Source organism: Laccaria bicolor, genomic scaffold (assembly GCF_000143565.1).
Source record: "Laccaria bicolor S238N-H82 LACBIscaffold_1 genomic scaffold, whole genome shotgun sequence".
Taxonomy (NCBI): Eukaryota; Fungi; Basidiomycota; class Agaricomycetes; order Agaricales; family Hydnangiaceae; genus Laccaria; species Laccaria bicolor.
The window spans coordinates 1,916,037-1,941,079 of record NW_001889872.1 but is presented as its reverse complement, the minus strand read 5'-3'; the positions used below and the strand labels follow the sequence as shown (position 1 = coordinate 1,941,079).

The following is a 25,043-nucleotide window of genomic DNA, read 5'->3' as shown; positions in this document are numbered from 1 at the left end:
TTATAAGCAACTCAGGTTCGAGTGAGGCGAGGTCGTCGTTTTCATCGATAGGATCGCATTCTGGCGCAACGGCTTCTAATATTCTTGTGGAGTCGAAAAGACCTCTTTAGTGACATCGGGTGGGGACTTTGGCGCAGAAAAACAAACCTTCTTATAGAACGGACCAAATTTAGATAGATTACGGCTCTCCATGCGATTCTCTCGGCGTGAAAGGCGGCTGGTGTATGTAGAAGCTGGAACTCTGTCAAAGGCGTCAGTAAATGGTCGGTGGCAAGAGATACGGGCGCAGCATCGACGTGTCTCTGTCCAAAAATGGCGGATCTCAATCAGAATAGGAATGCAGTGAAGATATAACGATCTGCGTGAAACTGGGCACGCAAGATTGTCGATATGATAACTTGGGGAGGGCGTGGTTTATTTCCCCTGGACGTCAAGCGTAACCCAGCAACTCGCAGACATACCTAGCGGTAAATTATTACCAAATGGAGGTGACAGAAAGTAACATTGTCCACCGAGAGAAAGACACCACGACCACCGGCATGGATACTGCTCGACTCCGGGGTAGATGAGAATGAGAAAACTTACGTTTCAGCGTGGTGCTCTTGCCAGACTCTGACTGACCCAGAAGCAAGACGTTGACCTCTGCCTTGGACTTTTTCTGCTCATTTCTCTCCTGGCGAATCATCTCGTCGATGTTGTCGCTGACCTTCTTGGCATCGATCTCTGCTTTGAGGCGTAGGTCTCGCTCAATGGGTGACTCATTTGTGGGCGGTAGGAGGGCAGCAGTGAGAGGGTCTGAGATAGTTCTGTGGCGGATGTGGTCGAGCTTTGACTTTGGCATGAGAGCATGTAGATGATGAGGGGACAAAAGAAAGACGATTATCGTTGTGGTAGTTAGTTGAATACAAAATATAAAAGCTGGTAGCCGCTACCGAGTCGAGAAGAGGCCATTTCGACAAGAACTTTCCAAGACACACCATTAATCCCACGTGAGCAATTATGTAATTTCCTTTCATTTTGCCGACAACGACAGCGCGGCAGGTCTAAAGAAGTTCTCCAGGTCACCTCGATATCCCCTCTTGCCCTGCTCGGCACGATGAATCTCTTGTTTTTATTTTCGGGACCTTCTCGAAGACATCCACAGAACAAAGAAGTGACCTGAACAAGGAAAGGACGGCGGCAGGCAACGGCCTTTGGTAACCTCCATTGCCGCACACACCCACTACCTCCAGCCTTATCGGGTCACTATTCCAACACCGACCACCAATATGTCCATAACCATCCCATATATTCCATTGACGCCTTCTCTGTCCTCTCTGGAAGTGGGAAAACGGCAGGCTCCGGCGACACACACATAAATACATTGTGGCGTCGATAATTTAACAACCTATGCTAAGTAGTCCCGGCGGTATGTCAGTCAACCTCCACCATACGAACTCCTACAGACGGCCCCCTCTTCGACCCCTCATTAAGGCTCCTCTTGGCTCAATGCGCCTGACCCATCCACTATCCCGATTAAAATAGCGAACGTGACGACACGCACATGATAATCCAAAGGCACGTACCCCTCAGGGCCCTATTGATCGAGATAGCGTGGATGGCTCCGTTCCAGCATCCAATTAGATGCACCGATCATTCTCCGCTAGTCCAGGACATCTTTTCCGCCGTAATCCTATCGCCTTTATTTTTGAAAAACCTTCAGAGCGCTTATTCAACTTGTATCATACCACCATCGCTCTACATGCGTTGGATGGGTAACTTGAAAATCTTCGTTGTCGAATGCAAACAACTCTGAGCCAGGTACGAAATTGCACACTCCGCAATAGGCATCGGTTAACCTGTTCTCATGGAAGACGCGATTTTTTACCCCAGGTGAGGACGTCGTGCCCTTCTGCATGACCATGAATTGTAGCTCTACGTATGGTCCTGGTGGATACCAACATCAGTGTTGTCAAGGAGTTTCACGATTTTTCAACTCCATGATCTCTCCCTTTAGCAACCAGCTCCAGTTGCTTTTCCAATGAGCGGCAGTTAAGAGGCCCGTCCGGAGAAAATTATTACAGTCATGCGTTGACAAATCGTCGTGATCTTATCACCTTTGATGCATGATGAGTAGTGGACGACGAAAATCTAGGGTCCAATTGCTTTCCGCATTGACTCCATGACCACCGCCTAACATCCCAACCTCCCTGTTCTCAATTTCTTTCTTTTCTTTTTTTCTGCGCTCTTTATGGCTCCTTTAGCCAACCCACCGTCCCGGAGACGACTTTCTCCGCCGTCCACAGCTCCTAGTTAGTCAGCCGTTTTTTTTGTCGGGCGAAAACGTCCACAGACAAGATAAATTGACAAGCCATTCCGATCTAGGCGCTCTATGTAACAATAAATTTGTTTCCCCTTCCAGTCCACCTCAAAAGAGAAATTCTGGAAACTCCTGGGACCCTCTCTCAGGATGTTATGAAGGGGGTGAGTGTCATTTCCGCCAAGATCGGTGTACCGGACCGCTAATACCTGACTGACAGTGACATTGAGCAATCCTTCAGTCAGGCCTGCAACCTTGTCAAGTACGCAAAAGGGAGAGCAGGTCCAACACCCAGCACCGCCGCCAAAGGAGAGGCCACCAGATCCAACGGTTGCCAACATTCCAACGCGTGGTCAGGGCCCGAAGGGAAATCGTGGACTTCTTCCCTCGTTGTTAGATTTCCTACCGGGTAGTGATCGTAACTCTACGGGCTCCTCGAGCCCGCCTTCCCAGGCGAAGAAGGGACATGGGATCAAGTTACCACCATTCTTACACTTCTTGGAACCAGGCATGGGGAAGACGAGTTCCTCAAATTCACCCCCGTCGCCAACGACACCGGCTCCTCCGCCTTCAGGCCCCCCGAACCCCCCCTCTGCCCCCCCTCCTCCTGCTATTACAGATCAGCCATCGAAACCTGAAGCCACTCCAGCACCTTCGCCTCCTGCGACGTCGGGAAAACTAGATGACAACGCTACGCCACCACCTGCGCAAACGACATCTGCGCAAGCGACAACGACAACTTCTGATGGAGGAGCTGTGACAGTTTCTCCGACCGTTACGCGTTCTGCTTCCGTCATTGAAGACGAGCACGGGGCGAGTTTTCCCACAGGAGAAGTATCCAGCTCTGTTCTGCCGGCAGCGTCTTCCTCACGAACGATCAACACGAACACTATTAAAAGCGCTTTCGTTTATGTAACGACAGTCGCGGAATCGACTAGTCACACAGAGTAAGTGCAACCCCTCTGATCTTGATATGTCGTTGACGAAAAACGTTTTCTTTCTTTGACTTTATCTACTCGACCTTCACTGGGTGCTACGTCTCTCGTGACTTAGAGATGTTCCTGGGCCCACTGAAAGTTCACACATCGAAAACTCTACAGCAGTTGAACCGTTAATAACTAGTCCTGCCACGCTCACAACGTATTCCGTGATTACTGCCCCTGGTCAAGTTAGTTCGACGCCTTCTAGTGTGGCCGCAATCCCGACGACAATTTCACAATCGCCTAATAGTCCCACTACTGCAGGTGCAACCAGGTACGTTTGATCTTTACCTCACCAGTTTCACGAGGGATCTAATCATTATCTCAACTCTCAATTATTTCGGTTGTGCCATCAGCTCCAACTCAAGAACCTCGGCTGTGATAAGTGGTGTCGTTGTTTGCACTGCTATTGTTCTTATCGCAGGCTCCCTCCTCGTCCTCTATTGGGCCAGGCGAAGGCGTCGTCGGCAAGCCTCCTTCCAAAACGCTGACAAACACACATATCCTACCTCCGGGGCTGCCGCATTCTCTCCATTGAGCGACTCCGAGATACCCGGTCCCATGCGGGAAATATCTGCCGTTCGCGGGACATCCAGACCTTTCAACACCGTTTCACCCACAGACGACTCCATTTTACCACGAACTATGATTCCTCGCACAGCCCAGGAATCTTCTCTTCTTCTCTCCGCTGCTACCTTCGGCAGCAATTCGTCTCATCATTCTCCCGGACACACTCCAAACGCATCCGACACATCCATTCAATCCACACACGAAATACCGTCTGCCGCCCATCCCTATTGGGGACCTGTACTGCAACAAGCTAGGGAGACTCTCGTGTCTGGCAGCTCAGTAGGTCAGGGACCTACTGGCACCATTGTATCCAGCGCCGACCCCTATTCACTTGATTCGGCGGCTTCACCGTCTTCGCGTCCAGTTGTAGTTGTTCAGAGGCTAGCGGCTCTGGACCCATTTGCTGACTCGGAACCAAACCCATTTGACGACCCGACTGTTCCCACCAAGTACCTGACCGTTCGCCCTGGTACTCGCTTGTCCTTGGCCTCTGGGCGGGTGTCTCCGAACTCCATGTTGGTGCATGAGTGAGGTTTCGCTGGGTCTCCGCGTAAGCCGAGAAAGCCAACCATAGTTTTCATCAATCACCATTCTAGCTTATACCCTCTACATTGTTAGCTTGGACTTCCCATTGCCCACCACCGCTCTTTGTTTCTTTCACCCTTTGGGCAGACTTCTCGATGGACGTTGTTCTTCGATCACCTCATCAAAACATGTATATCATCCCTGTATGTGTGATTTGTATATTTTGGTGTACTTCGTTGGTTTTTCCGGCTAGAAATCCAAGATAAATACAACCCCGATTCCAGGTATCTTGTCTCATATGTCCGGATCCATTTGATATAAATTCAAAAGCATATGGAATTTATGACGCTTCTCGTAAAGCTTTGAAAGCGGATCTAGTTTTCAAGTGGTTGTGAGTTTTTTGCTAGGACAATCTCCAACGCCTGCTGGACGACCTCCCGTTCTTTCTCGAGGGTCAACCTCTCAGCTGCACTCCCTGCATCCACCCAAACCGACTCAAACGTCTCGTAGTCCAACAAGGTACCTTCTACCTGCATGCCATCATCTATGACCTTTGTGATGTACCACCAAATAATCTTCGTCCCCTTTCCCGTCCCCTCTCCATAATCCCTCACCGTAACGGCAATAGGCTCAACCAACCCATCACCCTCCTGCACCACATCATGAATATTCTGACCCGGCACCAAGGCTCGCGTCAACATGCGCTGCGGCCATAGCTCGCACTCGTAGCCAGTCTCTTCAAACGTCTCCCGCACAGCCGCTTGTTCGATGCTTTCTCCCCTGTCCTTTCGCCCCTTTGGAAGTTGATAGCTTTTGGTGGTGGTATTATAAATAAGACAGATTTGCAGGTTCGATGGGGTATTTTTGAGATGATCTCGGAATAGGACCGAGCCTGCTGAGACGACAAAATCGCCTGCGAGGTATTGCTTTACTGTGTATGGGGTACCAGTCATAATAACGTAGAATCACCACGCTGATGGAAAGCGATGATCAAAGAAGACCACGGGATTGCAAGTGTAGGTCACTTTGCAATCAGGTTCGGTATCAATATTGCTTTTTCCGTGACGCTCGGAGTGACGTAAGGCCGTGCAGTGATACCTCGCCCGATGATTGGATATTGATGATTGAGCACTGACTCGACCTGAGATCGTGGACTATCCAGGGCTAGGGCGAACGTTAGAGCTTCACGCCACGTTACATAGAGTTTCAGTGATTGTAGGGTCGTCAGCCTCAGGCGATGAAAACAAGCAGAAGTTTTTGTTGAGCCCACGACTCCGCCATGAACGCCTTGCCATCGTGCGGTGCATGCAAGACTTTCCCGGATGTGTCGGTCGTCAGCGATTTGAGTCACCTCCATGGTAAAAGAGCCATTATCCGTAAACCAATGCAACCGACAAATTTGTAGTCATTGACAATCACGACAGGGTGCTGAAGAAAGACGACAATCAAATAAGTTTCAATCAACAATTTTATGGAACGTGACCAAAGAACCATAGTATAGTCCGCTATTTTTGTGCAGCTTCAAAGGGAAGTTCTACCCTAACCGCAATGCAGGCGAGAGGCTCGGTGACGAACGACCATCATCAGAGTAGTCAAAGGGACCGTCTCCAGTTAGACCACTTTCTGTCTTCTTCTGCGTCCATTGACATACTACAGCATCCAAACCTAACACAGCCGAAACAGCAGCAGCGATGTAGAGGAAGGTATGGTACCATTCGGAACTGGTTGCTGGTCCAAAAGCGAGGGCGATGAGGTCATATAGGATGCACAACCCTAGCGTTGGGTCTGGGCCAGAAGCTACGGTCTACAAAGTCTATATGTTACCCCCAAAATGCAAATGTGTAAAAGGCTTCAATACGTACCATAAGCACAAAGATTAAAGCACTGTTCACCATTTCGGCAGTCGGCGACATCCTGTATCGCTGAAAGAGAGAGGTCAACCGAGATGAAGGGAATTTAACGTTTTGGTGCATACGTCAATGACACCCCAGTTCTTCCACATATACAAAACCGCAATGCCAGCTCCAGACTTGGCGACGAGGTGAGATAGCCAATTTTTTGAAGTGGGAGCATGCTGCCGCGATGGGTGGAGGAGCAAAAAGACAGAGTAGAGCTGTATGCACATGTTGATACCGAGGAGAAGTTGGGAGGTAGTGTCGTAATCATGTAGCCATGCGATGCTCCAGGCAGCTGAGGTTGTAACAATGAGATGGGAAAAGAAAGAAGTGGTTTGTCACGTACTGAGACAAACATTGCTGGCGATGAAGAAAGGTAGATATGCCAACTGCGTCGAATCCAGAGAAGTGACATCGTCGCGCGGACCGTCAAGAAGTTGCTCTTGCATGTCCGCCTCCTCGTCGTCCCCTTTCCGATCCTTTGAAAAGTAAAGTGCACGAAGGTTGAGTCCAGCTCTCTTCGTACACCGTCCTCCAAATAACGTCTTGATCCACGTCCCGCTCGCTGCGGCCTGCGCAACGAAGAAGACGAGTACGAGTGTTGGACTCGGGCAGTACAACGTCGTTTCCGGGTTCGGTGCAATATATCCGGTTAACTCGCAGAAGAGGACATATGCTTGAGACAGGACGTATGCAGAAAACGACCCGATGGCAAAAGTCTGCGAGAGGAGAAGTTCGCGAGGCGTAGTTGAAGAGGAGGTCATAGCTAGTAAGCGTTCCTGACGATGACTAGTAATGAGGGTGAATAGGAGTTGGTTAGATGATTGTGATTGTCTTGGGCAGAGCGCGGGGGGACTGTCGCAAGGATGGCTCGTGAATTTATACGAGTCCTAGGACGCGATAGGAGTTCATTTCTTGCTTCGCTAGCTGAACGGCAAGGTCAGTCTCGATCGAAATTGGCGTTCCATCGGGAAGTTGTAGTCAAGAGAACTTCTAGCCACTTACGTGTAAATGTAAATGAGTATAAGTTTAGGAAACCGAGTTGAGGGTGAGCTTACAGAAATCACGACTCGACGCTCCGGTATCCAAATTCCCTGTCCCCTATGCAACAGCCCATAAAATGTAGTGGGTTTCTTTTCAAGTCGAAAGGGGGGTAGACAAAAGCGTCAGCAACGAAGAAGGACAACAACAAAGATCAACAAAAGATGTTGTCACGTGTAGGCAATTTACGCCATGGCGCGTCGAAACGCGTCGCGCCTCAACAGGCGTGAAACCTGTGCGGGGTACGTTTTTTTGAGGCAGAAGAAAAATTTAAACGTGCATTGGTTAACGCGCACGTTGTTCACCATGCGCGTCGTAAGCCCAGGGCCCGCGACAAGGGTGCACGAGGAAAGAGCAGATTCGCATCGCTCTCACCTTCCCCAGGGGAGGAAACGACCTACCTTGATACGCTCGAATAATTTGCTACGTGGTAATGCAGAAAAACACAAGAGCAAATTTGACGTCGGCAGATGAGTAACCAAGTTGTTTCCAGAGTCCAAAGACCGAGAAAAGCCAGAACCAGAAAGATAGCCAGGAGAGAAGTGTAGATAATTTCAGAGCAGGTGAGTCGAGCCGAGTAGCACGAGTAGCAGTAGCAAGCAAGTCTAGCCACTTTAGAGACCAGCACGAAGCGCAGCCAATTTAGAGCACAGAAACCTGAGGGGTCGCCGACAGCAAAGAGAATAGTCAAGCAGAGGGCTAACAGTGATGCGTAGCGGTTGCCGGTAAAAGTCGTAGAGAATGATCATGTTGCCAAGGGTCAGCCGCCAGATACCTAGTAGTACTAGTAGCGCAAGGCCGGCGCCAGAGTTACGTCACGTCGCCAGAGGTGTAGCCCAAGGAGCAGCTGCCCGAGCCAGAGACGTTAGTGGCAAAGATACAGAGGTCGCCTGAGATGAGAGTAATCGAGAGAACGAGAGCAAGCAGACAGCGAGAGAGACGGGCGAAGAATAAAGCACAGAGGAAGAGAGAGGGCACAGTGGCACCGAGGGGATATTTATACAGAAACGCCCAGCGCACACAAAGATCGAGTCATAATTAGGCAACACAATGAGCGTTTCTGTGTTACTCAATTCAATGGAGACCCAAAGTAAACAAAGCAGATGTGGATGATGAGATGAGAAGGTGACTGAAGGGGCTGTGACTTGGATACATTCTAGTTTCGTGTGGGTCATTTTATACAGGAAGTGACGCTATCGGAACATAGTAGGCTCCTGAGAGTCGGTCTCAGTAACTACATGCCCCAAAGGTTTTTCTTAATTTGTTTAACAAGGAGGCGCCAAGCGTACCTGCCAATAATGTCTCTATGCTGTCGAATTTGCCTTTCAAAAATTCGCACCGGTAAGATGCTAAGTACGCCCACTAACCGTTGAGCACCATGCAGAGCTGTGTTTTCAGGAATAGCATCGGAAGGTATTATTAGCGCGCTGTAATAGGACAGGCGAGGGAGAGAGCGTACACCCGATAGCGGGGCTCAAAGTGCCGGGAGTTCATCCATAGCATCGCCTTAAATTATCTTCCGATTTAAAGCACTGGATTTAGGTTGTCTTTATTCCTGTAGGAATAATGGAAATTCCAAGACACGCGTTTTACGACGGATGTGTTCCTCACCGATCGTGGACCAACAACTCGAAATTCAAAATTTCGGGCCTTGAACCCTTTACTTGCACTGCAAATGTGGCAGTACAAAAATTTGCGTTGACCCGAGGCGTGGAAGAAGATTGCTTCTGCACTCAGCATAGGTGGCGCAAAGAGAGATTTCCTAAAATGGAAGGCATTTTTCATGACGCGACGACGTCACATGATCGTGAATCGCCGAAACATCGGCTTCGCTTGATCACCCAGGAAATCGAGTACTAGTAGGAGGTAAGCACAATGTTCATCTCATCGTATGCAACAATGACGGACCACTCTACTCAGGTCACACATACCCATAAAATATGCAGAGCCCAATACCCGTGTCGACGACAACGGACACATCTTCGCTGGCAGATGTGCTAGCATCGTCTTCAAAGACGCCCCCAGCATCACTCACGACGCCCCTCTCTCAAGAATATCTATCACGTCTTACCACCCTTCCTCTGACCGACCTATTGGTAGAGCCCACGGCACTACAAACGCAATCACATCATCTCACCTCCAGCATCACCTCCTTGACACACACCTCTTACCCAACATTCCTTTCTTTGCATCGGACCACTACCGCCCTCACAACCTCTCTGGACTCCCTCTCTTCCTCCCTTGATGCATTGTTAAATACTAGTCTGCCAGCTTTGGAAGAGACTGCTGCGGGTTGGAAGGAGCGAACGGACGCAGTACTGAAGGAACGGGGAAAAGCAAAGGTGGTGCTAGAGCAGCACGAGAAGATAAGGGAACTCCTCGAAATTCCCCTCCTGATTGACGCATGTGTCAGAAATGGGTACTTCAGCGAGGCCCTCTCGCTAGCATCCCATGCTAAAGCTCCGGGCTCGTCTTCAGACAAATCACTCATCCTACGGTCGATTCTATCAGAAGTGCATCACTCTGTCTTGCAAATGCTGCTATCTCTCATAGCCACGCTCTACGAGCCAAATCGTAAACTCCCTGCATTATGGAAGGCCGTCAATTTTCTCCGTAAAATGGATGCTTTCACTCCACAGTCACCCTTCGCGTCCCCATCTTCGTTTTCGAAGCCTCCGGTCTATCTTCCTGAAATTAACGGCTCTGACGATCTACAAGCGGACGAAGTATCAAGTGAAGAACAAATCGCCCTCGCTTTTCTCATCGGGCGAGAATCATGCCTCAAATCAGTTCTCGAGTCAAGCGGGAATGACATCAACCGACTGACTAAAGACGGGGAGCTAGAAGAAAGGGAGAAAGAAGACCTAGCGCGCTACTTGAAAAAGTACATTGATATTTGGCGCGAAGGCGTATACGACATCATCACACAGTACTCGACGATCTTCCTTGAGCGCTCCTCTTCTTCGAATTTGAATTCACAGCAGTCGCCCACGAAAGCGGGTAATGTCAAGGCATCCACCACTCTCTCCTCAGAGCGAGAAACCATCCGCCTACACAGCCTCGCTACAACTTACGCATCTCGTGCACTCACAACGCACCTCCTACTCATGCTCTCCCCCTCTCTTCCCCTCTTGTCACTATCCCTCCTCCCATCACTACTCACCCAGCTCACATACTGCTCAACTGCATTCGCACGGGTTGGCCTCGACTTTCGTGGGATCCTATCCCTCTTGTTCGGGCACGCCGTGACAGAAGTGGTCGGTCATGACCTGAGAACAGCCGGTGACAAGTGGGTCGCCAAAGTCAAGAAAGCAGAGGGTGCAAGCAAAAGCAGCACAACGCGGACACTCAGCCCGAATGATCGGGATCGTACGACGCCCATACCGCCCTCCAAGTGGCTCATCACACCTTCTCTGCTTTCCTCGCCCCCTGCTCCGTCACTCCCCTCTGGGCCACCGCATATACCACCGCAGGTACTGACGTCCTACCCACCCCTCGCAGAGCACACCAACGCCATTCTAGGGGTACTCAATTCCCTGAGACTCCTCGCTCCTCAGAGCATACTCCCCGAACTCCTAAGCAGTCTGGACGACGTGCTGACGGAGGGCGGGGACGTTCTGATGAAGTACATTAAATCCTTATGTTCGAGCTACCGCGGAACAGGTAGTGACGACCAGGAAACGAGGAGAGAGCAAGAGAAGAAAGCGGCGAGGGCGGCTGGGGAGATGTACTTTGCGGTGTTTGTGCCGTTTTTGAGAAGGGCGCTGGTGGAGGGGGTGTATGGAGGGAAGGTGGAGGATTTGGATGGGGAGTTGGGAGGGAAAGTTGCGGGAGTTGTGAAAAGATGGGAGGATTGGGTTCAGGAGGAACGTGAACAGGGCAATACATAACTTTTTCCGCTGTCAACCATTGACTAGTTTCATATCATTTTAGAGTTGCGTGCTGGCCAGACATGCCCACGAAGTCTCTCTGGACATTGCAGTGTAACAGCCGGCGATGCCGTCGACAAGTTGGATGGGTTGCTCTTTCTTTGCACAAGGCCTCAGGCATGTAATTCGGACCTGTAAAATTATTTTCATATGATGAATAATAACTTTGCCCTCTGCAAAGTGCTCTCATGTACCAAGCGTGATGGTTTGTAGTCCTTCGAGCGTGCACTTTAAGATTTTCGAGGTCAGACAAGTTTGAAACTGCAATTTAAATCAATTAAAAACTCACTTGACTTGCACACTCACCATACAACATGCCAATACCACTTCCTCCACAAGCTGGAGCCGCTATCCTTCCCCCTGCTCCTCAAGACCCACCTGTTTTGGCAGATGTGGTTCGTGCAAAATATTATCTAAGGAGTGTTGAGACATCAGTTCGTGAGTTTTGTTTGCTCAGTGTTCTTTGAGTCTGAGTCCTGACTGATGACCATAGGAACTCATGTACCCAATGGACCCACACCTGATGATGAAGCAAGGGCTGATATCTATAAAACCCAAGTAGCTCTTGCTCACTCAGCTGGTGGTATGTTCTTGCACTAGTATTCTGAAACAATCAATGTCTGATAGTCATTTGAGATGCTGCTCAAGCTCCACCATGGTTTTTACCAGCATTAAATGCAGCACTGAACACAGCATTCACTCAACAACTTACACCACTCAAGTTTACTCTCACACAGGTTAGTGCACTGCACAATCTATGATCAGATGGCTTGATACATGTAGACATACAACATGCTCCTGCATGATGGTGAAAACTGCCCTTTTGACATTGTACCCTTCCCAGATGGCTCCATGCCAAATGCTCCACCTGTTAGTTTTATCAACATCATTCAACTAAGCCCTGCATACTTACTTATATTGAAAGCACAACTTGCCACTGTTGACCAGTGCAGCAACGATTGCAGGCCTGAATCCAAGTCAGCTTAATTCTTACTGCAATGGGTATGTTGGTGTGGGTCATGGCTTAGTGGGAGCAGCAAGCCAGACTGCTATTGCACAAGCAATTGGGTGTAAAGTTATTCCTTAGTGGCTAGAGGATTAAATGACAAGCACATGGAGAAGCAAAAGATGTTCTTTACCTGGGCAAGTGGGGATGTCTTTTGTGTAGGATGTGAACCAGGATTACTTTGATCTTTTGCTAAAGGTGCATGATGTGGGTGCTGTTGTTTTATCTTTCTTCCAAGCAAGGTTGATTGGATGATGAACAGAAATAAGTGCATCCATTGTGCTTAAAGTCTTTCATACAATAATTTTACAAATTTTCAGACATGGTTACCATTAAATGATTTGAAATTTCTTTACAATGTATTTACAATAATTTGGTTCAAGTTAATGTGGCTTGCACCCAGTGAAACCAGACTAGTCAAGTATGTAGGGAATGACATGGCCCTTGAGTAACCTGTATGGGGTATGGGTATGGGTGATGATAGTCATACATGTGACCTTCAAAACAAGTCCAAGAATATAATTTTTGGACCAGAATTGAGTGAGTTATAGCTGATTTCATTAAATTCATTGAAATTAGCAATATCTCACTCATTTCTGGGTCATTTCTTCAATGTAATGATATCAGATTACCATCCTTCATATCTTAAACTTTTGAATTGATATGAAGTGGTGATATAGATGTCAGCCCATTTGTTCTTACTTTTGTTATTGGTTTCACCAAGGGGTATGTAAAAAATTCGTTTAGTACATGACATTATATTTTTCGTTTAAGGTCAAATTTGACTGTCCCCCTCCCCTCCCATCCTAATTAGGTATCTATTTCTATTTTAGGTGGTCCCTGAGTTCTATTTATTTTGGTGTCCTTCCAAAATCCATCCATCCCATGAGGTTCATGCCAAATAAAGTCTATCATAACCTCAGGTGTCATACCAAAGCCAATTATCTGGTTGAGAATTTGGTCAAAAAATACCCATCACCATCCTCAAGCTCAAAGCTCAAAGTGCAGATGCACAGAATATTGGGTAAGACAATCATCAGCCATTCCTTCAGGCATTGAGATAGGTCATGAATTTCTTGAGCTCAAGCATGGGTGGAGCTGTGAGGCATCATAGTTTTGTGCTATTGACATGTTTGCATCTCCACAGAAGCCAATTTTTACATTGACTTTGCGTGTATCATGCAATAACGAGTACTCAATGCTGTGGATTCACAGTTTCCATAGTGAGAACATGAAGTTGGACAAGTCAAAGACCTTTTCCTCCTTCAAGCTGTGTGAGAAAAGGGTAAAAAAAGGTTGAAAAATGTTCTAATCATTGACATTGGCCTTGCAAAGCTGTTGGACAGTATCAACAATTTTTTTTTTTAAGGCTCAATTGCTCTCCCCCTCCCCCCCTACGTCGTGTCCCCCAGCAAATTCCGACATACCCCTTGGGTTTCACTCATTTTTTTTTTGTCAGCTATCATAGTTAAAGAGGCAAGCTGCTAGTAGATGTTTGCATGGAATGCATCCAAGTGTTGAGTTGAACATGCTGTACAGAGTATGCATCTTTTTATTTAATTTTAATTTTAAATCCATTGTATTCCAATTTATCTATACATATCATAGGGGGTGGTCATGTTGTTGTTGAACATTCTGTATGTGCACTCGAGACTGTTTAGGGTTAGGGCTTATCCTGCCCTTTCAATTCCTGCCCCTGTAGTTTAGTCTTTGGTTTACCACTACTTACTTAACTACAGACACCAGGTATGTAGACTACAGCTCCACTTTACCACTTCTTACTCAACTACGGACACCAGTCCAAGTTGTTCAGACCACCTTTAGTCTCCAACCTGAGACCTTCAGTATTGTGTCACCGCTGCCACTGTAACCTGTTCAATAGGTTATGGGCCCTGTGTCCTAGACACATCACCGAAGACTCCCCCCTTTTTGCTCCATTCATTGTCACAGCAAACCCACCTGTCCGGCTCCACAAGTTGTAGCAGCCAGACCCCAGGAATCCTCCTTCCTGATCTGATCTCATCAGATCCCACCCATCATCAACTCACACACAATGTCATCCGACCATTCCTGATCGCCAATGTCAAAGCTGGGAGATGTGAAGTACATTGAATGGGAGAAGTGCATCTTTGGGTGCTTAATGTCCCTGAACGTCGTCAGGATCATTTTAGGCACCGAATACGTCCCTGAGGAACCCTTCCCCGACACCGCCGCCAGCGTCATTGCTGTGCACTCAGCCTACATGACTCGCATTTATAAAGCTGCCAGCGAAATCTACCAATGGCTTGACAGCACTAACAAGGCTCACGTTGACGGCCACCGTACTGACCCCAAGCGCATATGGGACACCCTTAGGTCTATTCACAGCCGTTCAGCACCAAACTCCTGCTTTAATTCCCTTACAGAGTTATTTGCGATTTGGCTCAAGGAGAGCAAGTCTCTCACAGACCTCACTGGGTGTGTGGATGCCACCATGCAGAACGTCAAGGTTCTCCGCCCCATCTCTGGATACACCCTTGAGACCCTGGATGAGGAGTTAGCAATCATGGCAATGATCTGCGCTCTTCCTCGCAAGGACTATGGGTCCTTCATCTCATCTATCCTCCTCCTATCCAACCTCTTGAAAGAATCTGTTCTCCAAGCATTTCGGACCGAAGAAACCCAACACCAAAGCCTCAAGACTGCTGAAGCTGAAGCAGTAGCAGCGGCTGCTGCCAATGCCTCTCAAGTTGTCTGTTACCTCTGCGAAACCATTGATAAAGGCGTTAAGGATTGCCCATCCCTTTTGGATGCCCATGCCAGCTTTAAGAACAAGTCCAGCAACCACCGTGGAGGATGTGGAAGAGGACGCAGACATGGAAAGGCTGCAGTTGCAGCTGCTGCTTCAATAGAAGTAGGATGTGATGGCCCCGCTGTCAAAGCAGATGCTGCCATTTGTCTCCCCGCCAACTTGCCATCCAAATCAACTGACATACTTTGGAATGCAGACACTGGGGCCTTGGCGAGTATGACACCACATCGACACTGGTTTATGTCAGACTACAAACCTTGGAGAATTCCAATCCACCTCGCCAATAACAACATCATTTACTCTGTTGGGAAGGGTTCAGTGCTTTTCCAGCCAGCAGGGAAGCAGCACCAGGTGTTGTTTACTGATGTACTCCATGTTCCACCATTGTCAAACAATCTATTATCTGTCCTCACATTAACAACATGGCACCTCTTCAACATCAACATTTTTGGTTGCACACTGAAGTTTTCCATTGGCAATGAACTAGCCTTCACAGCTATGGTCAGTGCTTCGAACACTGCATTCCTAGATGGCCACGTTATCACATCCTTACCAATAAGTGCATTAGCTGCAGCTACATCCCAAGGCGTTGATCATGCCCTTATTCACAGGTGCATGTGTCATTTGGGAAAAGACCACATTGAGCAGTTCATCCACCAGGACTTAATGTCCAATTTGGTCTTATCATCACCAGATCCTATTGACGAGTTCTGTGAGGCATGTATCAGTGGGAAACAGCACCGTCTACATTCCCAAAGACTGTGGAACATGCCTATGAAACTCTGGGTCACATTTTCAGTGATCTACATGGGCCTATGGAAGTACAAAGCTCCCAACACCACCGCTACTGGGCTACATTCATCGACGACAAAACACGCTGGCTTGAGATATACACCATGGGAAAGAAAAGCAGGCTATTCGAGGCATTCAAACTTTTCAAAGCCCTTGTTGAGAAACAAACTGAGGACTTTACTCTCCCCCACAGATTCCATGTGGACTCCAGATGGACTCCATGGATCCAGCTGGAGTCCAGGTGGATTTTAGACAATTTTTTTTTGGTGGTAACCCAGCCAATTTTTTGTCTAGAATCCATCTGGATTCCAGCTGGAGTCCAGTTGGAGTCCAGTTGCTCCATGTGGACAACATGGACTCCAACATGGACTCCACCTCAGAACACAGGGTTATATGAATTCACCCAGTGAGACTCCATCTGGAATCCATGTGGATTAACTGCCTTACTTTATTTATTATATATAAAAAATGAAAGTGCATGAGCTAGAATTGAACCCAAGAGCTCATGGACAGAGTTAAACATAATAGCCAGACAATTAGCCATTGAACCACAAGGCCTTTAAAAGCTAAGGCCAACTAGTGATCTATATGGCCACGTCGCTTGGCATGTTCTGCACGTTCAACACATGTGCACAGTGTTTGTTTATTATTTGCGCATCTTGTTCCTCAACCACCACCATCCAACCACCATCCCTCACGATGAGCCCCCCTTGCTCAGCACATCGCCCAGGCCGACACCGTCCACTGCCGTCGACGACCACCCATGACCAACACCGCCCACACCAACGTCACCATGACGATGACACAGCCACAACCCACATCAATGACGACATGACGACGACCCATGTCGACGACGATGCGACGACGACCCACGTCAACGACACGATGACGACCCACGTCAATGACAATGTGACGACGACCCACGTCAACGACAATGCGACGACGACCCATGTCAACGACGTGACAACGGCCCACGTCAACGTCCAGGCGTGACCACAACCCATGTCGATGACGACATGACGACGACCCATGACGACGACGTGGCCACAACCCACATCAACGACGCGGCCACAACCCATGTCAACGACGACGCGACCACGACCCATGACAACGATGTGGCCACGACCCACGACGACCCATGTCAACGACATGACAACCGCCCACATCAACGTCCACGACACCTCAACGGCCTGCATCCACATCCATGACGCATCAACAACCTGCATCGACGTCCATGACACGTCAACAACCCATGTTGACGTCTATGATGTGTCCACATTCATGGTGAGTCCTCACTATTGTCTCCCCCCTCCATTCCCTCACTCACCCCCCCTTCCCTCCATCCCTCCACCACTCCCTCCCCTCCACCACTCCCTCCCCTCCACCACTCCCTCCCCTCCATCACTCCCTCCCCTCTATCACTCCCTTCCCCTCCATCACTCCCTCCCCCCTTCATCAATTCCTTCCCCTCCATCACTCCCTTCCCCTCCCTCTCTCTATCACTTCCTCCCTTCTCCATTTGAAGTAGTGAAATACATGTATGTAGTTCTATTCAATAAATACACTTGAATTTTCTTTGTTCAAATACAAATATCATAAGGAATTCTTAGGATTGAACATAAGGTCTGAGTTAGATTAAGTCATATGACATCTGGCTAAAGTTGGGATTTTTTTGTAATTTGTGCAAGGCAGAGTCCATGTTGGAACTCTGATTGAATCCATCTGGAGGCCACTTGGATTCCAGGTGGAGTCCATGTGGAGTCCAGATGGATTTTCAGCAAAAATGTAGGGTGAGGTCCTTTCTGGGTGGAGTCCAGATGGAGTCCAGATGGATTTATGGAGTCCATGTGGAGTCCATGTGGAATCCATGGGGGAGGGTAAAGTACTGTGTTACCTTTTTGAGCTGTGTTGACCTCTGATTGTTTCCCTGTCTTAGGAGGCTTGTCATTGCTCGAGGAGTTGTCCAAATCAATATCTAATTCATTTGTGTTTCAGCTAGAAATGAGAGGAACAATGTTAAAAGTCCGCACCATCATTTTTTCAAGAACTATTTCCCCCCTGCTCCTGGCTCCCTGTCTTCTTTGACACTGCGCTGGGCAACAACAATGCGCCAGGGTCTGATTGGTTTGCAGAAACTCATTTGTTTGTGGGAGTACTGGCAATGATCACATCATTATTGATTGTGTTAGTGAGTTCCTCCTCTTGGCAGTGCAAAGCATGAGAAGCAAGGTTTTCACAATGAGAGGATAGAATAGGTGGGAGCGATTGGTTCTCATTGGTGAGTTTGATGGTCGGATTTCTCTGACATAAAGGGTGCTCAGCCATATCGGGTTGTGTAGAGTCAATAGGAACAAATATGTATTTATTCATTTTTGGTACTGTACAACTGAGTTATTCAACGTGAAATTTCAAATACATTCAGCCATCTAAGCTGCGGCTTAGGGCTTCAGAAATGTGAAGCTTGAGATGTGGGCCACAGGAAGCCCTGCAGGGGCTTCATAGAGCTTGGCCTCACAAGGCTCAGCTTGGGCTGGCCTGCAACTTTCAGGCTGGGCCATCACATCACTACCTCCACCATTCCCTCCCCCCCTTTCTTCCTCCCTCCTCCCTCCTCCCTTCCCCTCTCCTTGTTCTTCCCCCCTTCCTTCCTCCCTCCCCCCTTGTTCTTCTCCCTTCCTTGTTCCACCCCTTTTTTTGTCCCTCCTCCTTGTCCCCCCCCATTCCTTTAATATAGACTATAATGTAGAAAAATAGACCCCCCCTTGTCCCTCCCCTCCCCCCTTCCTTTAAAATAGACTATGTAGTGTGTGTAGTAGTATGTAGTAGTAAAATACATTGTGTGTAATTGTTCAAATACATTACAATTTGATCTATGTCTTCTAGAAGTAATTTTCATAAGAAATTCTGAGTACCAAGTCATCAGGAGAAAACCCTTCTTTGATTTCAGTCCGATTCCAGTGAAATTCTACTGGAATTCATGGGAATCCCACTGGAATGACCAGATTCCTGCAGGAATAGGTGGGGCACTATAAAGTACTGTAATAGAGGGCAGAAAGAGCTTCTAAAATTCTTCAAATCATGCTGTTTGACCTTAGACTGAACAATTATCTGGATGGCATGGGTGGTACATGATCTTTGATTTATTTATTTCATAAAGAAATGAGTCTCATAAATTTATTGTACTTAGATCAATAGAATCATCAGCTGCTCTTCTTGATGGATCAACTTATCATTCATTTTTTGGTATGCTAATGAGTAGAATGGGTATCAGGAATGAGGCTATAAGCATTGCTCAAGTTGGAGCTAGGCCAGATGCAGTTAACTATGTTGATCAGCTATAGGATTATAAATTGATGAAATCATTGAAATGCACTCACTTGGGTGTTCTGGTATCATTTCATGGAACCTTTCTTCTTATATAACCTCCAACTCCTGGAGTTCAGATCCCATGTCAACAAGTGCATTGAAAGGCAAATCAATGGCTGATTGACATATTTTCTTAGAATTACGCACTACAGTCTCACTTCATTGTCCATCTGAAATGAGCTTTCAGTAAAGTGTCTAGGTAGTGGAACCAGGGAAGAACTTTGTGATACCACACATTAACACATAGGATATACTGTTACACACTGGTAACATTACCTGTAGGCATTGTCACGGGTAACCCCCGGGTACTTTCGGCCTTACCCGTACCCCTACCCCTGGAAACCCATACCCTCAACCACGGGTACGGGTTTCTGCGGGTAAGGGTATGGGTTCTGGCGGGTTTGGCGGGTTTGGCGGGTCTTACGGGTTTGGCTCCACGGGTAGGTATCTTAATTAAGTAGTAATCTCAGAGCGTCTTATTCTCGGTCATAAGTCAAACAATGATACCATTTTGGCGTACAAGTAAGCTATTGAACACGAAGACAACTATAACTATACTAATCATCGTCGTCAACTATGGCATCCCAATCTGCTGCGAGATCCTCCTCAGCAGCATCAGCTGGAACCTCCGCCAACACAGTGACTGCCTTCACATCGAAATCTTTGACGTAGCCCAGCAAACTCCATCCCCCGAGGCACATCAACGCACGAGTTGACTGGACAGAGAGGCGGCTGCGGACATGGGAAAGCAACAGCCGTCCCTGACTGAAAACCCGCTCGACATCGACTGACGTAGCTAAAGTAGTTGAGTTGTTAGAATATGCCATGGAGTCAGTTCATGAGACGTACCAGGGATTGTTAAATAGTCCAACGCCATACGGTGAAGGCGAGGATATTCAGCTTTTTTCCCAGCCCACCACCGAATTGGATCTTTGACATTTTCTGTCTTGATGTTGAGGTATTCGTCGAGCTCATCGCGAAGCTCCGTTTCATCAGAGGCTGTTAATGCAGGTAGAGTGTCGAACATGTTCTCGTCAGAATCGGAGACGGGAGCCTCAGGGGCCTGATATATATAAGTATAAGTCTATACATTACAATAGAAAACATACCGGTACAAGGCCGTCATCATCAATTTCCATGAATGCGTATGTTCGGTCAAACTCGTCGCGTACAAGGGATTCGGCAGTCCTGATCCAGGTGTCGTCCCAACCGGCATTCTCAAAGTATTTTAGTTTGTGACGAGGGTGAAGGACTATTAGAAACGGTACAAAGGTCAAAACATGAAGTCAAACAAAAGAGAAGATACAGCTCACCCATCGCGATCCGATATATTTCAGAGTAGTCAGTCTTGTTGTAGTACTTGTTGAGAATTCGCTTTCCCATTGCCAGAGTGGAACGTAGGGCGACAGAGTATTGGGGATCATCTGCTGCAGTTGCTAGATGCTCGTCAATGTGATCCATAGCAGGAATAACCGTGCTGATGTTTGGCGTGCCGCGCGAAAAGAAAAGCGTAGCGTGTTTGAAGACCTGAATAAACGCCGGTTCAAATGAATTGTTAAAATCATTTTGGGTACCTACCGTCAAAGTATCGCGCAATTGCTCCGCTACCTTCCATTCATCCAAGTCCAGCTCTAGCTCACGCATTTTCATGTCACGGTCTCCTGTAATAGCGTCGATGGCCATACGGTAATCAACTGCAAAGAGAAGCATGTCGTAAGTCGAGTTCCAGCGAGTTGCAACGTCTCGTGGCATCATGCGTTGCCTGAGTCCAAGCCTCTTGAGGGTTGAATTCCATTCAGGAAGGACAATGGTCGTAGAGTTCTTGATCGTGAAAGCGACTTTGCGAAGCTATGAGTACAAGTGAGTGAATTGTTTACGTTAAAGGTGGGAGCCTTACCTTCGCCAACACCAGCCGAACAGGTTTCACCTCTTCCTCGAGCTTCTTGATTTCCTCCGGGGTCATGCCAGCATGAGTTTCTTCAAGGCCCTCAACGTCGTCGTCCTCAATGTCGTCACTCTCATCCTCAAGCTCGTCACTATCATCTTCGACGTCGATGGCTAATGCAGCGAGCTCTGCAACACCCTCAGCCAAAAGGTCTTCACCTTTTTTCTGTGATTTGGGTGGCTCAAATTGACGAAGTACCCCTTTTGCCGCAAGGCTCACGATGTGGAGAAAGCAACGAACCTGGTTTGCCTCTCCAGGAAAATCCTCAATTAGCTTGGGAAGTTCGTCGATCATAGCGTCGTTGTTGGATGCGTTGTCACCAGTGATGCTGAGCAGCTAGGGTTTTGGTAAGTTTAGATGTTCTGGAAATCCGCAAAATCATACCTTATCGCTGATCCCGAAATCTTTAAGAACATTGGCGAATGCGATTGCCAAGTTCTTACCCGAGTGGGACTTGGCAACCTCGACGAGATCCAAAAGCATCGACATTGGGGCGCCGTCATGCTCAAAATGAACAGTAATTGCTACATATGCTTTGTGGTTTGGGGATGTCCACGCATCGGTAGCAAAGTTGAGGCGTCCGTTGTATTCCTACCATGACAGTTTAACTCATTGTTTATCACAAAAGCGAATGACATACCTTTAGCATTTTGGAAATCCTTTTACGACACCGGACGAAAACCTTTCTCACATCACGAGAGACCGTTTCAGCAGATGGAATGTAGTAGTCGGGACGTCCGGTTTTCATCAAGGATCGGAAGCCACGATCGTTTACGATTTGGAAAGGACGCTTACTCTCAGCGACCCACCGGACGATTTCGGCGCTGCTCGAGAAGGTAAGAAAACGGTTAGGGGGGAATGAGTAGAAACTTACCGTGCTTCAGTCTTGGTGTGCTGGCGATGACTGTAAGTGACCTTACCCTTACCGATACGTTGGAATGCCGCCGTAATGGATCCATTGGCATTTTTCATCTTCCCCAGCGCCTCCCGTGCTGCCCGCACATCTTTCGTGTTGTCAGCAGCCGCTACAGCCTCTTCTCCCCAGCATTGTTTGGCATGCTTGCGAAGGTTACCGGTTGACTTAGCATCAGTGGTGTCGAGGTATCGACGAACGGAGTTACCGCCACGGCTTTTGCAAGGCTGAGCCGCACACTGGAAGCGGTGGACACGGCAGCCCTTGACGTCCTCAATGACTGGCTCGGGCTTGAAGAAGACATAGATTGGTGAGTTCCAATCTTTAGAAAGTCGTTCTAGGTACGTCTCAGTGATCTATCCACTAAATTTGGTGTAAAATGGGACTTACTCAACTCTGCCTCTGCACTCTCCTCAGGCGTGTCTAAGATTTCGACTTCGTCTTCGTCTTCGTCGTCCGAATCATCGTCGTCATCGTCGTCATCATCGTCATCATCACTGAGTGGTGCCAACTCTGGCACGTCGTCGAACTCCGCATCAACGGTTGGTTGGCGACTTGCCTGTACCACATGATCAGTAAGTAAAGTCTTCAAGTCATAAGTCATACCTGGGAGGATCGAGCAGGCGCTTTTCCTTTAAGTGAACCAGCAGCCTTGGTTCCAGTCTTCTTCGCTGCAGAACTGGCTGTAGCCTATATCACATAAGATTAATATCAAGAAAAAGATCGAGTTAATTAAGTTGACGTACCTTGTTCCGATTATCTTCGTCTTCATCATCTAAGATGTGAGTTGAAGTTGAAGAGAGCGTCCTGCGAGGGCGGTGGTTGTCCTCATCTTCAACTTCCTCAACAGAAGGTTGACGGTTTGCCTAAAGTCAAAGCACCGTAAGTCGAGAGAAAGAAAAAACGAGACGAGACAAGCACACCGCTTTTTTTGTCTGAAACTCCATGCGCGCCTTTCCTTTAGCTGAACTAGCAGCCTTAGTTCCAGTCTTCTTCGCTGCAGAACTGGCTGTAGCCTACATCACATAACATTAATATTAAGAAAAAGATGGAGTTAATTATGGTGACGTACCTTGTTTCGATTGTCTTCGTCCTCATCATCTAAGATGTAAGTCGAACTTGAAGAGAGCGTCCTGCGAGGGCGCTGGTTATCCTCATCTTCAACTTCCTCGACGGAAGGTTGACGGTCTGCCTAAAGTCAAGGGCAGTCAGTCAAAAGAAAAAATGAGATGAGACAAGCGTACCGCTTTTTTTGCTAGAAGCTCCATGCGCGCCTTCTTTTTTGCGAGTAAAGGGTCACCATTTGTCGAGGAACGTTCGGAAGCGGTGCGCTTGCGAGGTTGGGTGGGTGCATTGGACGAAGACATGGTGGGTAAGGGAGAAATGGTTAGAAGAGCGCAAGTCTGTTCTGTCTCTTAAGAGTAATTTTTCAATGATCGTGGGTCAAAGATGTGCCGCCAGTTCGCGGGTCAAAGACGCGCCGTGAGTTCTGGGGGCACTTCGGGATCGCGGGTCAAAGACACGCCACATCTCGACACGCCATGGGTGCTGGGCAGCTTCTAGGCTCGAGGGATTACAAACAATTCAATTCGCGGGTCATAGACACACCGCTTATCGACTATTATTGACTACTTAGTGTACATCTGCTACTTTATTTTCTTTCTGTAGGGACATGTCAATTTCATTATGTATTCTACAGTAAGTACGTACGTACGTACAGGAAACGGGCATACTAAAACTACGAGCATACTATAATACATCTATATACTGTATATACGAGGAGGGATGAGGGAGTGGAGAAGGAAAGAAAAGAGAAACGCAAGAGGCGGAAGTGCTATATATGCACTTCAGCGTCGTTCGCTTTTCTTTTCTTTCCTTCTCCACCCCCCCATCCGTGCTTGTATGTATAGTATGTAGAGTGCCAGTTTGTAGTATGGCCCGTGTATATATATGTAATTTATATATATGTAATGTAGTATATCTATTAAAATGGGTTTATAACGTCGTCACGACTCACCAGTCTTACAAACTAAGTTCCCCCTGCCGTTAATTACATGTAGAATATCGTTATGAAGACATGTGGTACGTTCGACGCCTACATCTCATTGTAATTAAACTCACAACTTCTTTTATTCAGCCCATGACAGAACCCCGCCATAGCTGTCCTTTTCGGCGAACACGTCAAATGCCGTGCTCACGTGAGATGTAGCAACTGGCCCTAAAGTCAACCAAATATAAACAGCCCGCAGGCCATTCTCAAGCTTCTTTCCAATTTCCGTGTACTATCCTCGTAGTTTCTAGAGTCTATACCCAATAGAAACTTGTGTGCGTCGCTAGTAAATTTACAATGACTACAAAGTAATACGATATTCAGGAAATCTGTAAAGATGGAAGTGGAAAACACTGAGAGACCAACAAAACACAGAAAAGTCGAGGCAAGTTCTGTGTATTCTTGTCAGATTTTGTAACAACCTAATCACGCCATAGTCGCCGGAAGTCCTTCGGTTCTTAGATCTCGAAGCTCAAGTATCCGAGGCGGAAACCGACGATCAGGTTGGCAGCGACGAAGGTGTGTATTTTATGTTGTAGTTTTGGTTAGTACAGTGCTAATTCTTTCCAAGGCGATCTTATCGACGACGACGAAGACATTGACGAGTCGAATTCGGGAGATGCGCACCAGAACCTTCTCCACGAAGCAATGATGCCGTCCGATGACGACGTGTTTTGGGAAAGCTTTCTCGAGCGCATCACGGCACATCAACATATTGCGGGAGAAGACATTCAAGATATTGGAAAGGCGTCTTTGTGGGCGGTGCTTGTCAAGGTAACACTAATCCAATCTTCAAAGCTTATGTCCGTAATAACTTTTCTACTTAGCCTGGATATGAGGAGAGGATAGTTTGTCGAGTCCATCGGCGGCTCATGGACCCTAGATTTCCTGCGCGGTTTCGACCCCCAGCGGTCTTCGGCTGGAAAGCTCTACCTGGTAGA

The 25,043-nt window shown here is 47.7% G+C and overlaps 4 protein-coding genes across 4 annotated transcripts; 2 read left to right on the top strand and 2 right to left on the bottom strand.

Annotated features, from left to right (window-relative positions):
* Positions 1-4,748: 4,748 nt before the first annotated feature.
* LACBIDRAFT_243804 (uncharacterized protein) lies at positions 4,749-5,327 on the bottom strand (the record flags this gene model as incomplete). Its single annotated transcript, XM_001873491.1, has 1 exon — positions 4,749-5,327. One exon carries the CDS (start codon positions 5,325-5,327, stop codon positions 4,749-4,751), a length of 579 nt encoding a protein of 192 aa, XP_001873526.1.
* Positions 5,328-5,908: 581 nt separating this feature from the next.
* On the bottom strand, positions 5,909-7,033 carry LACBIDRAFT_301436 (uncharacterized protein; the record flags this gene model as incomplete). Its single annotated transcript, XM_001873490.1, has 4 exons — positions 5,909-6,178; positions 6,237-6,296; positions 6,350-6,564; positions 6,616-7,033. The coding sequence occupies 4 exons, from the start codon at positions 7,031-7,033 to the stop codon at positions 5,909-5,911; spliced, it is 963 nt and encodes a 320-aa protein (XP_001873525.1).
* Positions 7,034-9,250: 2,217 nt separating this feature from the next.
* LACBIDRAFT_227995 (uncharacterized protein) lies at positions 9,251-11,200 on the top strand (the record flags this gene model as incomplete). Its single annotated transcript, XM_001874110.1, has 4 exons — positions 9,251-9,972; positions 10,114-10,293; positions 10,369-10,599; positions 10,645-11,200. 4 exons carry the CDS (start codon positions 9,251-9,253, stop codon positions 11,198-11,200), a joined length of 1,689 nt encoding a protein of 562 aa, XP_001874145.1.
* Positions 11,201-11,553: 353 nt separating this feature from the next.
* On the top strand, positions 11,554-12,326 carry LACBIDRAFT_321028 (uncharacterized protein; the record flags this gene model as incomplete). Its single annotated transcript, XM_001874109.1, has 5 exons — positions 11,554-11,677; positions 11,733-11,822; positions 11,876-11,976; positions 12,023-12,109; positions 12,165-12,326. 5 exons carry the CDS (start codon positions 11,554-11,556, stop codon positions 12,324-12,326), a joined length of 564 nt encoding a protein of 187 aa, XP_001874144.1.
* Positions 12,327-25,043: the final 12,717 nt, after the last annotated feature.